The sequence below is a fragment of the Mytilus californianus genome, unplaced genomic scaffold (genome assembly GCF_021869535.1).
Source record: "Mytilus californianus isolate M0D057914Y unplaced genomic scaffold, xbMytCali1.0.p SCAF_14, whole genome shotgun sequence".
Lineage (NCBI taxonomy): Eukaryota > Metazoa > Mollusca > Bivalvia > Mytilida > Mytilidae > Mytilus > Mytilus californianus.
The window spans coordinates 10,545,967-10,562,062 of record NW_026262626.1 but is presented as its reverse complement, the minus strand read 5'-3'; the positions used below and the strand labels follow the sequence as shown (position 1 = coordinate 10,562,062).

At 30.8% G+C, this 16,096-nt stretch overlaps 1 protein-coding gene across 1 annotated transcript in view; it reads left to right on the top strand.

Annotated features, from left to right (window-relative positions):
• The window catches only part of LOC127724179 (inner centromere protein-like), a 28,460-nt gene extending 20,628 nt beyond the window's left edge, over positions 1-7,832 (top strand). Inside the window, exons 18-19 of the mRNA XM_052231074.1 lie at positions 5,897-6,027; positions 6,502-7,832. Coding sequence (XP_052087034.1) covers positions 5,897-6,027; positions 6,502-6,695 — 325 coding nt within the window. The 3' untranslated portion in view covers positions 6,696-7,832. The remainder of the gene's footprint in view (positions 1-5,896; positions 6,028-6,501) is intronic.
• The last annotated feature ends 8,264 nt before the right edge of the window (positions 7,833-16,096 follow it).

Genomic DNA, 16,096 nt, shown 5'->3' with positions numbered 1-16,096 from the left:
AAGTTTGTCTAGTATTAGTTTTATTTGATCCCAAAATGATTTTAGATATTTGCATGTCAGAAAGTAATGATCATAATCTTCAATGACATTACATATATTACATAGAGGAGTTTTAGTTATTTTCCAAGAGAAAAGTAATTGTTTGGTTGGTAAAATGTAATGTAGAAATTTCCATCTTAACATTCTCAATTTATTATCTTGGATATAGTTAAAGATGAAGTACAACATTTGTTCTCTTTTCCTTGTATTGTTATCTAAATTTAGAATTCTGTCCCATTTTTGAAATCCTATTGCTTTCTCATAATATCTATTTAAAAGCGAGATGTAGATATCTTTCGAGGAAAATATTTTTATTGGTACCATTTTTCCTTCTCTATCTTTGAATTTAAATTCGGAGTCGGTAGCAACTTTTGTTTTGATTGACTCTTCTTTTATGAGCTCTTGTAACCACTGTTTTGGTATTGCTTTCATCAATTTAGAATATTCCGAAAACCAATTAGCATGGCAAGATAGTTTATCCAAAATCTTATTTTGATTAATTTTTCCTTTATCATCAATTATGTCATTTACAAATAAAATTTTGCTGTTTATCCAATTTTTGAAAATAAGACATTTACCATTTAATTTGATATGCTTATTGCCCCATATTAGTTGCTGTCTGATATGCTTATATGTTAGTCGATTTGATTCTTTTTCAGATTTTGAGTTTATCCATGATATAATTATTTTTAAGTAAAATTCTGGAACAATTTCTTTTAGTTTATTGATTAGATTAATATTGTTAAAGTCCATTTTAAATATAAGGAATTCTTGTCCAAACTTGTCTAAGTAAAATTTTGGTAAGACTTTCCAATTGGGTGATGAGTCTTCATTATCAATGAGTCTTTTTACCCAATTAATATTTATGGATTCTATATATTTATCTATGTCTATCATTTTAAGTCCGCCGGCAAGATAATTTTTACTTATTATAGCTCTTTTAATTTTTTCTGGTTTATTATTCCATATAAAACTATATATTATTTTTTTAAATTTTGCGAGATATTCTTTATCAATATCTGTTACTGATGCAACATAGGTTATATTTGGTAGGATTAGTGATTTAACAAGAGTTATTTTACCTAACATAGTTAATTTTCTTTTATTCCAATCTTTAATTATTTTTTCCGATTTTTCGTATTGTCTTTGCAAGTTTAATTTTTTACACTCATTTTTATTAAGTCCAAAATATATTCCTAATACTTTTATCGGTCCTTGTGTCCACTTAATGTTTTCAACTTTATCTTTACAAGATTTTAAATTTCCGAGCCATATCCCCTCTGTTTTATTTCGATTAAGCTTTAGGCCTGAAAGTGATCCGAAAATTTCGATAATATTCAAAGTTAATGAAATTTCTTGTTTTGAATTTAAAAATAAAGTGGTGTCATCTGCAAGCTGGCTTAACTTTAGAGTATGGGTTTTATTATCTAGTTTGATTTGAAAACCTTTAAATTTTTTATCTTGTCTTAATCTACAGGCTAAAATTTCAACAGCAATAACGAAGATTATAGAACTCGCGGGACACCCTTGACGGATCCCGCGCTCAATGCTGAAGGGTCTTGAAATCCACCCATTATTTAATATACAACCCTTTATATCTGTATATAAAGTATTTATCCACTTCAATAAAGATTTCTGAAAGCCAAATTTCTTTAATGAACAATACATAAATTCCCATTCTAACGAGTCAAATGCCTTTGAAAAATCTAAAAAAAGAATAGCCCCGTCTACGTTGAATTTTTCTGAATAGTCTATAATATCTTGGATTTGTCTAATATTAAACCCAATATATCTGTTTTTTACATACCCGTTTTGATCACTGTGAATGATTTTATGCAATACTGGTTTAAGTCTTTGTGCAAGAGAATATGCTATAATTTTGGTATCTACATTTAATAAAGTAATTGGTCTATAATTGTCTAAATTTAACGGGTCATTTTTCTTGTAAATAAGGGTAATTAATCCTAGTTTCTGTGAATTTGTTAATTCTTTTTTCTCATAACAATGGTTAAAGACATCTACAGCAAAATATTGTAAGTTGGACCAGAAAGATCTATAAAATTCAATTGGAAGACCATCAATACCCGGTGTTTTGTTAAGTTTCATTTTAAAAACAGAATTTGTACATTCCTCTATTGTCAGCTTTCCTTCAATTTCATTACTTTCGTGTGTAGTTAGTTTGCTGTTTATTTTTGTATTTTCAATATAATTCTCAATGTCTTCCAAATCTGGCTTAGTTGACGTATATAAATTTACATAATAATTCCTCCCCGTTTCTAATATTTTACCTTGATCCTCAGTTATTTCCCCTTCACTGTCCCTAATCGCAGTAATATTTTTTCTTGTCTGTCTCGATTTCTCTAATCCCAAAAAATATTTTGTATTTTTTTCGCCTTCTTCTACCCATTTAACTCTTGATCTTATTTGTGCCCCTTTTATTTTATCAGAATATAGAGTTTGTAACATTTCTTCTGTTTTCTTTATTGAATCTATTATGTTATTATTTTTCTTTTCATCAAGGACATTATCCTGAATTTCATTCAAAAGTTTAAGTTCTTGTTCTAATTCTTTAATTTCATCTCTTTTATTTTTAGCTTTGATTTTACAATGTTCAATAGTCGTCTCCTTAACCTCTATTTTAAACAGATCCCACACGATTGCTAAACCTTTTCGGTCTCTTAATTTTTCATATTTATCTATTAAAGTGTTTATTTTCATTTTGTATGATTCGTCTTTAAGAATACTATTGTTTAATTTGAAAACACTTATTTTGTATTTTTATTATAGTCCGGTCAGGTCATAATTTTTGTTTTTTCAACAAAGACGATTTTACTACAATTAGAATCTTTTATGACCTACTCAGTGAGCAATATCCGGTTCATTAATTTTCAATATATGAATAACAACTGGCTTAAAACAAAATGATGTTTTTACGGTAATTTGTCCAATCTAAACCCAAGAGTTAATTTATCGGATCAACAAGTGAACTCTGTTACTTTCAATTTATTTTGCAATGTAAAATATTATGTTTCACTACCTCGGTAGATTACCGACTTGAAATATTTGAACTCAGAAAAGAAACTGTAAAGTGACAACTCGGTTGAACGAGGGGAAAACGTTTTGTATGCAATGTGCCCTATATTCATAAAAACACAACACTGAGAGACATTCCCCGCCCAGACACAACACAATAATCACAACCTTATTTAATTATATGAAGAAAAAAAATCATGTGTTGTTTATCTCTGTTATGATCTGTTATTGATCCTTTATTATTTAAAATAAAATTGGATGGGCGCAATCCGTATTTTACTGCTCGTTAAAAGTCCTTGGCGAAATTTAAAAAAGAAGTATTTCAACAATTAATACTATAGAATATTTAAATGAAATTATATCGTGTTCTACAAGAAAGAAATATGTGAAAAAAATGTGGATCGGATTTTTACGATCTACACATTTTCACAGAGGATCTCTACCAACGCCCAACAGGAACTGAACGACATGCATCCTAATTTCATCTACCATTTATGTTTATTGTTGACCATGGACGTATAAATAATGTCCATAATTTATGTCCTGTGTTGACTGAGAAACGTAAAATTAAAAGGCTGGTGTTCGTTTATTCAGAAAAGGATTATATTTTAGATTCCGGTTAATCAATTGTAAAAGGACCTTCTTGAGCCTCAATCTTAAGGCATACAAATGTCAATCATTCAACAGCAAATTTAAACCCCGAATGAATTTTCCCACGGTCATCCAGAAAGGGCACCTGAGTTTACTGTTACATGATAATATTTCCCGCCAAATAAATATCTCCTGGACAAAATTGATGTCACTATTATTAGCATTCAATATTGTGAGCGAAGTCAAGTTCAAAGTTCAACCACAGACTGTTGATCACTGAGATGTGTATCGTCTTCCCACGGCAATTAATTTATTTTAAAAAATTTAAAAATCACTGTCCTTTATACAACACACAAGTTTACATTCATTGTGCATAAATGAATATTATGCAACGACGAGTTGATGCAGCTATAGAAGTATTCCTGTTGTAGCCGAAATGTAATTATTTATCCTAAAGTAATGCCAACAAATCGTAAAGAGAAAATGCCGTAGACTTACATGTATTAAGCATAACGAATGGTGAATAGTATTTTCTTTTTTACTTGCATATACAAATTTTGAGACACGTAATTTTCTTTGAAAGCTCACTTTTATATTCAGTGTTAGTTTCCGTTTATTTTTACGCAAGTATGTCTCTTTTCATAAATAAAATAATTTACCGATGAACTTAAACAAGGTCAAAATCAAGTATAGTTTTTGTTATAAAACTTTAATGCAATTTGAAAGAATTAACAACAACATTCTGCTTTTAAATCTTTAATTTGTTTCAAGCAATTATGTAATCGTAAAATGAAAATGGCGTGGACTTATTAGCATAACGAATAGTGAATAATATTTTCTTTTTTACTTGTATACAAAACTTTGAGACATGTAATTTTCCTTTAAACTGCCCACATTTATTCAGCGTAAGTCTCCATTTATTTTAACACAAGTATATCTCTTTTGTAAATTAAATATTAATTTACTGACCAGAAAAAAACGAGGTAAAAATCAAATATAGTTTTTTTTTAGTAAAACTATTTTTAAATGTACAGTGAAATTGAAAGAATTAACAACAACGTTTTGCTTTTAAATCTTTTATTTGTTTCAAGCAATCAGAAATATAACCTGATTATCAATAGACAGGAAATACAATTGATTAATTACATAAGTAATCTCACATACCTTGACTGTCGCGTGCCGGTATAGATCAGAAGGATTAGGGCAATTAATTACCTGGTGTGACACCGCGTCACACCGGACTGGGAGTGATGTCGCTAATACAATAAACAAAAGGTAGCGAATTTACGCGGAAGTCGGAGGGAATACTCTCAAATTTCTCCGAGAATTTAGGGAGGGATGTCGGAGTTTCCTGGTGTCACACCAAGAAAAAACTTGGTGTTCGGAGTTTGGGAAGCCTTTCGCGAAATTTGTACTGTACATGTGTAATTACCGATTTGAAATATGTTCAATGGTAAAGTATATTGTTTGATGGTTGAAAAAGTAAATCACTGGTTAGGGCTATCACATCAAAGCATACATGGTACACATGGAAAGCAATTTGAACATAGTGTAAGCACCTGTAAATGCAATTTTTAGAATTTCCAATAGATATTTGCTGTACAAACATACAAAAAAGTATTTTAGTCCCACCCATATATTGCATTATCGGTTGTCCCACTTTCTGTGTATCACTCTGCTCAGCTCTTAATAAAATTGCATATCATGGCTTTGTGATGTCAAATACGTCGATCCGGCCTTGATAACTTTGGCCCGGACATATCACAGATGTCATAATGAATGAACCGACATTGATAAGTTTGACCCTAACCAATCACATCATCTTCCGGTTTGCTGGTGAAACAAATTAAACACTTGTTTCTATCATGCAAAATACGAAAATACAACCCGATAAAGTGATTATCTGGTTGCCTGCCTATTTATTTTGTAAAATGTCAGCAGCTCGACACAATATGAAGCCTATTTAAACTTGTTCGTTGTGCTCACTCAACAAAAAGCTCCATATTGTGACTCGCAGCTGATATTTTACAATATCATTAGGCAGACAACCTGATAATCGGTTTATATCAGAGTGCCTTCCCAGGGTTCCTTGTATGTTTTGATGGAACAGCTCTTAAAAGTCTTTAACAAATAAATGAAGTTATTTTGTTTACTACTTGATGAAAATTCAGACCAGCAAGATGTAATGGGCTATGTATAAATTATTATTCTCATGATATCTTTTATTTTGCAGATATGATATGACTCCAGCTAAAACATACAAACCCAGTACTTTTGAAACATATGACATATCAGGGTTGAAATCTGATGACTCAACAGATGATGAAGATGCTCCAAAGAAAAGGATTCCTCCATGGGCTTCAGGTATTAGAAATAAATTGATGAAAAATTATAAAAAAATTACCTTATTTTCCCCTTTTCACATGTGTTATGGTAAGAACTCAACATTTTCTTTAAATAATAAAAAAGAGGCATAAGATTTCAAAGGGAAAATGACAATCTTATTACATTGTCACCTGAGTCTACAGAGTAGCAAATAGGACCAGTAGATGACTTTCATAATCATGCGTTTTCCTGTAAATTTCCGATGTCACAATGTTTATGTTGCTACATTACAGTAAGATTTGAATTTTCTATTGCATCATTAATATAGATTGACCTCGAGTCTGTGTACAGATAAAGGTATGAAATTTTAAAATGGCAAATTTTTATTTTTGCGAGATCTATCCCGTTACAATTTTCACAATATTAAAAACGTTTGAAATATCAGATTAACACTTGTTGAATTTGTAGCTTTTTAATAGGGAAAGTTTAATGAAGTTTTATTATTATTTCTAGGTCCAAACTTAAAGGCTGCTCTGATAAACCAACATTACCATCCTCCAGATTTAGAGAGCATGTTTGATGAAATATCACCTCCAGACCTCAATGAACTTTTTGTTAAGAAAAAGGCCAGATTTAACAAACGTACAAGTTCAGCACACTGGGACTCTCCCATTATGCGTCCTGGATCAGTTGTGTTGAATTGGTAAAGAAAAAAGTTGTGATTATATTATGTGTGCAACTGCAATAAAGGACTGGTCCATCCACATTCATTTGATATTTGTTGGTGATGCAGAGATATGATTTAGGTTTCATATATTTCAGCAAAAAAGACATCCATTTAATTTAAATTTCGTATAATATGGAATACAATGTCTTTATTTTTGTCCAATATTGTAGAGGTAAAATCAGAAGGGAGGATAAAAGGTGTGGATTAATAAATTTATATAAGAATCATGGATATATCATCAGTGAGGGTGAAACAGTGTATGATAAGTTAGATTTGAGAGATTTTTTGTGTTTGCTTGAGGCAACAATATTTTGTGCGGAATTTGAAGTTGACAGATGCTACATTTGCATGGTGAATTCTGATTGAGTTTGTGTGAAGATTTTATACTTGAAGGTTATCTTTCTTGACATGAAATTTTATGTTTTTTTATTCATAATCATAATTTGTGGTGTTTATAATGTACTTGCTGTCTACAAAAAAATTTCACTAGTGAGAAGAACACTCATAAATGTTAAAACTATAATAATTGCATCAATTTGGCACATAAAGAAATTTGTTAAAATTATAAAGTAGGAAAGTTTATTTATATTAATTCAAACTTTGAAGAACAATAAATTCTTGATCTTGAATAAAAGGTAAACATGATAAATTAAGAGATTTACACCCCGGATTGGTTGAATAATTATCTATTTTAATTTAATCAGTTCAAACTTTTCACAGATACATTTCAGTTATTGTGGATTCATAATTATTCGTTGGATACCAATTTTTATGTACTTCCTGGGTACAGAGGAACCACACATTAAAATGTTTAGCAAATTACAAATTTCTATAGGTATGTATGCAGACTGGCAAAACCAAAAACAAAAATTGAATATCCACGAAAATGACATTTTCCTCTTTCCACAAAAATTGGTATCAACAAAAATAAATGTCAGAATCCACAGTATATGCTTATGCCAATCGAATGTACAAGTTTTTTCTAGGGATCATGTAAATCTCTCCATGCAAATGTTGCGCTGGCGTGTGTGTATAGGTAGCATGTTGTTTGCTTGATCAGAAGAATGTAGGAGGGAAAGAATGAGTGAGAAACAAGAAATGATAGTTTATGTGGCTAGTACATGCATGAATGATCAAAGACGAAATATGTTATGTGTGTAGATGTAGAGGGTTAAATTAAATGAAGATGTGTGAAATGCATGTCAATTTTCGCTTTGTTTCTTATTTATATATTCATGTATACTGTGCAGATTGAAAATGCGGGGGTTTATTTTTTGTCTTAATTTCATTGTGCATTTAAAATTTATGAAGTTTTTGGTAAAGTTATTAGAATTTACCTCCTGCAAGGATGGGAGGACTGCAATCAATGTTTTCATTTAACTGCCAGAAATAAGTAATGTATTGATATATTTGAGGGCTCTTCCATAAAAACATACATGCAACCCAGGATTGAAATCTCCACTAGGGTGGGATTCAAATCCTAAGTTCATTGAAAATGTAAGAGTAATTCTAATTTGCCTCTTGATTGTTCCCCTATTTTGAATATGACTTCACTGGGTACCATGTTTGTTTTAATAAATGGAACAGCCCTAAGTTAATCCATAACAGATGTTCATGAATTAAAAATAGACATGGTTGATCTGGGTTTATTTTAGATTTTAAAAGATACAAATGGTGCCTTGATCAGAAGACAATGAAATGTACTGTGATATAATTAACATAGTAAAAGTGTTTATTTCTTTAATCTTCTTACTTTCTGTTATTTGTTTAGATGACATCTTACAATTTAAATTTTATTTTTATTTCAAGTGATTCCACTTGTAAAAATTTCTTTTTTTTCATTCTTCAGTAATTCATATCATTTCATCTTAATGACTTAAGGAATCCTAACACTGTATATTTATTATTTATTACCTATATAAGATATTACTTGTGTATGATGATAACACTTTCTGAATTCAATGATGCTTTGTTACTCTATCTCAAAAATAAACATTTGAAAAATAAATTTGAATATTTTTTGTGTTGCCCAAGGTAGCCTTATGTTCCAATTCAGGTTTGTCCTCATGTCTACCTGTCAAAGTTATAAAAGATACATGTATTAAATTTTTCCAAAAAATCCACCAATCTGCACATATTTCAATGTAATGAAGCAGTTCTGTCATGCATTCATTCCTATTCATCCAATGTAAATTGTAAGAGATATTTCCTTTACAAACTTACTACATGTATATGCTGAAATGCCAAAGTCCATGAGTTGCTATTTGAAATAAAAAATATCAATCTTGACAAAGAAGAAAATAGAAAATGAACAACTGCACATGAAATTACATGACTCCATGTACAAAATGTATTTTGCAAAACAGTGAAGTTAGAGCTGGGCTACTATACATCATATGAAATAATTCTGACAAGTTTTACTGAGTTCCTATGTAAGCTGTAGATTTTGTGTTGACAAATGTTTGTGAAGGTTGAAAAGGACAAAATATCTCTTCCACAATAGTTACGTAGAAGTGTTATAATTTAGAACAAAGGTTGCAGGCTTTGGCAATTTAAGCACACATAAGACATGCTTTAATGAATGGCCATTCTTCCATATAATCTACAGTACAGAATGTGATATGCTTATGTATGATGAAATGAATGCAATTGGCTGAGGCTGTCATCTATCCTGGGTTGTTGGCCTCCGATAGATATTAGAATCAATTTAATACAAACATTGGTTAATCCTATCAAATGTATTAGTATTTCATGAAATATGTCATTTGATTGATTGATTGATTAATTTTTGTTGATTCAGCCATGCTGGATCTATGTGATCACTCAGGATTTGGAGATGATGCAAAATTCTAATTTGAAGACATATGGAAATAATTATGTGTTTCTATGACTTGCAGAAACTTTATACACCATTTTAATCAACTGCCAACTTTTAATGCATTATTTGTCCTTAAATTGAAAAAACTTTGGGTGAACAACTTCTTTATTTTAGATATACACTTGCATATAGTTCCTTTGTAAATCAAAATTTATATTAAATTGCAATTTATTAATTAATGTGGAAAATGTGATATATCAAATTTAGAAGTTGATAAGAATACTGAGTGTTTTATCAGTATCATGTTCCTGTAAGCCATTGAATAAAATTTTGTTCAAGATGTGTATAGATATCTGAGTTGATTCCCATACTGTTTGCCCATTCTTTCATTAGGCAAATAAGAGTATTGATACAATACCAGTATGATAGACAATTCCAACTGTCACAATTTACAAAACAATTACATTCAAAGGTGTAATTATTAATTGGATTTAACTCAACTCAAATGCAGTCTTAATTGACCACAGTTAATATATCATGACAGTTGAAAATCATACTGATACATGTAGTGAGGTCAAAAATGTGTGTATTCAATTTATTACACATCTAATTGAATACACAAAATCTTGACCTCAATAGTGTACCTATTATTTATTTTGATCAACACTACATAGAATTATTCTGTTAATTTTGTGTGAAAGCTGACTGATTATAGATAAGATATGAGTTTTTTTTCAAAGAAAAGACTAAAAATAGAATATGTATGAAAATGCAATCAGATTTTATTTCACTTGTAAAATCAGTGTCATAATCATCTGACATAAATTAATAATTAAGGTCTATTTAAGTTACAATTGTCAGCAATTTGGTTAAAACAATAAACACAATTGCATAACTCTTACCTAAGCATTTTCTGCAATAAATTTATTTGTATATTCCCCATTATATTGCTATTTAACAGGAATTGGAATTATCTCAGCATTAGGAATTTGTACATGTATATTTGAAAACAGGAAAAGTATTTTTTCCTTAATGAAGAATGAACACCAATTTAGATAAAAATTAGTTATTTATTTTCGTTGTTGTTGAGAAAGGGCATTTTTAATGCCTCTTTCTGCTAAAATTATTAAGCCAATTATTATTAATGGCATATTAAAAATATGCTACACACTTGAAGATTTCCCATAACATTCTAGTCAAAATTATTGAATTTCAAACGTTTCTAAAAAAAAGAAGATATAAAAAAATCTGACAGTGTCTTTAATTGAAATACCGAAATAATATTATACATTTTACCTCAATTGCATACAGCGACTAGGTCCAAACCTGGTATTGGTCTTGTTTTAATGTCCAGTGGCAAGTATTTCATATTTCATTTATATTCAGGATGAGAATACTTTTATTTTGTATGTTTCGAGAATGAAAGGATGGTTGGGAAAGAGTGAATTCCACTGGAAAAAGCTGTTATGTTGGATTGTAACAGAAATATACAAATGCAATATGTCACATAAGGTCCAAACAGCTGAGAATATATAATAGTCGTCCCAACCATTAGAGGGTTATTTGCAAGAAAGTATCAACAAGAGAAACCAAACGTCAAGGTAAATTTGAAAAGGGAGAAGTCCATAATGGATTCTTTTATGTACAAAGAGGGAATTAGATTTTAGATCCCAATTGTATACATCCCACACAGCCAAAAAGACCCCTCAGCACTGTTAGACCTGAGATGTCCAGATGATCATAGCTTTTCACCAATTCTTACATAGGGTTCTTTGAAATAATAATAAAATATAAATATCTATTTATAAAATATATATAAAAAAAAAAAAAAATAATGAAAGTGGTAGTAAATAAGTCCTTAATTTTTATAAGGGTTCTCCCTTCTAGGCTTTTAAACAATATGGTAATGTCTATATAAATTATTCTCTTAAAGATGTGTTAAGGATATGATGCTATAATTTCTAAAAACTAGATGGTATGTCAAAATAACCCTAACTTTATAACAGGGGAAAAAGTTTCAGTAGGGACCTAAAACATAATAGGTAGACATCTGAGTTAGCTTCCCAAAGTAAATTAACCAAAAAGAGAGACACAGTGCCCCATACTGCAATAGAGTATCCATCTTTTGCCCAGCTTTCTTCTTTTTACGTTGATAATTTGTTGTCATGATACATATATAATTTTTCATTAGTTATGTATTATAAAGTATATCAGTCATTTGCATTTATTACTTGTAGGTTAGACAATGATTAGTCATGTTTTATGTGGCGTGGCCGAGGGTTTTAAATGTTCGTAAAACATGGCCAAGTATTGTCTGACCAATTTAGAACATAAGCACACCTTCGAGTGACTTTACACAATTATATTTGCCCATTGTAATAATCAAATCTTAAGTGTTTACAAGTTTGATATAAGGGATATAAAACCTATTCAATAGTTATTTCAACAGATGGAATGAAATAGCACCGAGATAGTTTTATGAGGACAAAAAGGATAAATTGTTAAAATTATAAAGTGTTTTTTTTTCTGCTTCAGGTAAAATTCAATACCTATATATCTCGAATTCCTTCATTTTAAAAAGCAAATACTGTTATCAGCTTTTCGAAAGTTGTACATAGATTAGAAATTATTTTACCTTCACCGTATACCTCCTTTTTAATTATTTTTGTTTGTTTGTTCCATATATGTGACCCGCCATGACATTTCCAGGCTTGTGGCGGTAAACGTCATAATAAGAAAACGTTGATGTAAATCACGTAACGTAATCAAGGCACCTGTTTTTGAATGTCTAATTATATCATACAGTAAAATAAAGTTTATTTTTTCATAATTGAGGACATTTGAATCTTATATTAATATCTACAAAACGAAGATTTTTACGTAAATTTGATAATGCTGGATATAATCTGGTTTAGATTCGCGTGCTAAATTTACACAATTTATCTTTTAGATTTCATTGCATTTATCTGAATTAAAATTAATTCTCAAAGGGGCCTGAAAATAAACTAGATCATTATAGGCATTTGTAAGTGCAGTGTTTATATTTTTCTCTAATTTATTATCAATACAGATTGCGGCATAATAACTTTCTTAAAATATCCTGGATTTGTACCAAACTTGGACAGAAGCTTGTTTATGATCATAAGATAGTATCCGGAAGTAAATTTAAAAAAAAAATCCTCTTTATCCGTATTTTTCTTATAAATGGACTTAGTTTTTCTTCCAGTTAACATTACATTCACACTGTGGTTAAAGTTTTAAAATTTTTAATAACTTTCTTAAACTATCCTGGATTTGTACCAAACTTAGACAGAAGCTTGTTTATGATCAAAAGCTAGTATATAGAAAGAAATTTTGGAAAAATTTATTTCCTGTTTTTCCGTATATTACTTATAAATGGACTTAGTTTTTCTTCCAGTTAACATTACATACAGTCTGCAGTTAAAGTTTTTAAAACATTTATTAGATTTTTACCAAACTTGGACAGAAGCTTTTTACAATCACAAGATAGTATCTAGAGGAAAATTTTTAATAATAATAATAAGCATAACTTTTTTCATACATTTCAAACGTTTTATTTCATTAACTGTAAATCTATTATGTGCATTCCCCTATCACACTGAAAACAGCAAAAACAGCAAAAGTAGGCGAGACACTGGGTTCCGCGGAACCCTTACGATTTTTTCTTATATATGCCTATCTATTTTGATTAATTAAAAAAGATTTGAACCCCCAAGATAACTATAATAGATGAACAAACATGTGAATTTTTTTTTTAATAAAAAAGAAAGTGACAAAAAAGACCATAATTCTGTTATTTTGCAGAATCTAGCAAAATAACTTGTCAAGGTGTTTTGAATCTATCTATACTTCATAAAAATGCAAAAAACTTATTTTGACACTGGTACCTCCATAAGCCTGAAAATCTCATGGCTGGTCACATATGTATAACGTTTGCAATATTCAAAATTCAGCTTAAAATGTTTTTAAAATTCCATTATCTTGTTTTCATTTATAATAATTAGAAAACAACCGTACTCATGATTTTTTTCTTTCGCTATTTTTCTATGGAAATTGTCTCCCGGGCTTGTACACTTCGTTATAGTACAGTTATTCAGGGATCACTTTCATAATTAATCTACAATTGTAAGTCATTCATGTATGTCATGTATAGCATTTTCTAGTGCATGGTAAGCCAGGTACTATGAAAATTAAAAGAAAAAAGTCCGATTTTCCTTGCACTAGAAGGGGTGACTATGTTATAAACTTGAATTAATTTACATTGCTTGTGTGTTCTCCAATAAAATATTTCAATACGAGTTTATAAATTTTAATAAATATAAATACTAATAAATAAATAAGGTTGGTCTGCGTAATTGTCCACAGGTACTTGTCCCTGAAAAAAATAATTCCTATAATTTTACTTAATGTAAAGGTATAAACGGTGGGTATATTTTTTTCAGACAAGTATCTGTGGGTGAGCCTGGATATTTAATGTGCAACATCAAACAAGTTATTGTCTCCCCTGACAAGCTGCTAGTACCAGGAAGAAAAACAACTATGGCTTTATCAAAAGTATCTGACGAAAAAGTGGATTTGATAACGTGTCCAATTTGTTCGGAAGTTTTCAAATCTCCCAAAATATTGCCGTGCTTACACACATTTTGTGAACTTTGTATACATCAATTCATTGTGTCAGAGAACCACAAGAAGGAACGTAAAACCAGGGCATTTAGTTGTCCTATTTGTAGAATAGTTGTGAAACCACGGACAGATAATATCGAAGAAGAAAATATAGACAAATGGGCTGCAGCACTTCATGACAACATATTTATGAACACCATGATAACTATCACTCAGGGCAACAAAAAGCAAGAATGTCACGCATGTAAGAGACATGAGCAAACAACTGAGGCAAAATTCTGGTGCAAACAGTGTGTTGAAGCATTTTGTGAAAAATGTAATTCTATGCATAGTTGGATGAAAATTTTGGCAACACACCAAGTAGTTCCAATTGATGAGTTTGTACGTAGAATAGACGGATTTGATATCGAGGCAATTGTAGAATATTGCCGTTCACACCCTCTTAAGATGGTCGATGTTTTTTGTTATGATCACAGAGCCATGTGCTGCAGTTTGTGTGTTAGCTTAGATCATAGAAAATGCGAGAACATAAAATCTATAGACGAAATAACAACAATTAGTGGCACCTTCTACGACACCCTACTGGAGAAACTTGACAACATTAAAGTTGCGACGCAAGAGAATTTGCAGACGAACCATCAGGAAAAGGAAACTCTTCGAGTCGGTGTTGAAAAAACAGAAGATGAAGCTTCAAAATTTGTCGACCATATCAAAAGTAAACTAGACAATTTGTTTGAAACATTTAAGAAACAACTGCACGTGTTTCGGGATGAACAAAACACCATGCTTAATGTTCGTATAAGGCTATTAGAACAGCTCGTAAGAAATCTTGAACACTGGATTAAAGTGACGAAAAAAGTTAAAGATGACGGAAGCAAAACACAGTTATTTATGCACGTCGAAACCATCAAGCATCAGATCGAAACAAGTATCAAAGAGATTACTAATATTAATAATAACACTGCATGCATTGGCGTTTACTTCGAGAAAAATGAACAAATTCAGGAAGTTGAAGCTTTAGATCGGATTGGTTGTTTTAAAAATATAAAAAGTGCAATTGGTACTGAGTTGGGAACTGTCTTTAAAACATGCCAAGAATTTGGAGTTTGTTTTCTCAACCTTGAAGCTATCACTGTTGAAAAAAGTAGAACTATTCATGTCCCACGTTCAAAGTTGAGGTGTGGCGTATGCTATGGGGATAAATACATCTTAGTAGGCGGGGACGAAGGAAAAGTTCATTTGATAGACAAATTTAAAGGCTTAGTAGTGAAAACATTTTCTTTAGGTGACAAGATTAAACGTTTTTGTTTGGACATAAAACAGAGTAGACTTTTTTTGTCATGCTGTGGTATGGTGTTGTCTTGTGCAAACATCGTTGGAGAAACTATTTCTGCGCCAAAGAAAATGACTTTGATCGGCGGCGAGACTGGACCTATTGGAGCATTATGTTTCTTTGAAGATGACATTTGTATGGTAAAAACGACCGCTATTCAAAAGTTTTCTTCGTATCAGAATTTCCCGCCAACAAAAATGACTGAATGTTTTAAGACAAATACTTCTTCAGAAGGACACGCGGGGTGTAATGGCATGGCAATTTTCAACAGACATATATATTACACAACAACTAATAAAGAGATAAAATGTTCTACCTTTAAAGGCAACCATATATTTAGTCACGAAAGTGACCAGATCAAAATGCCCGTTAGCGTTGCTATATGGCCGTTCGGCGTCACAGCAGCTTTAATTTTGAACAGAGAACCCCGAGGGTCTTTACATGCTTTGTCAGCTGATGGTAAAAAGGAAATACAACTTTTACGGAAATTTGAAAATGTTACAGATCCTTGGGACATCTGGGTTGACATTGATGAAAAAGAAATATATGTAGTTGGAGGAGAGTACATAGATGTTCACCGAGTAAA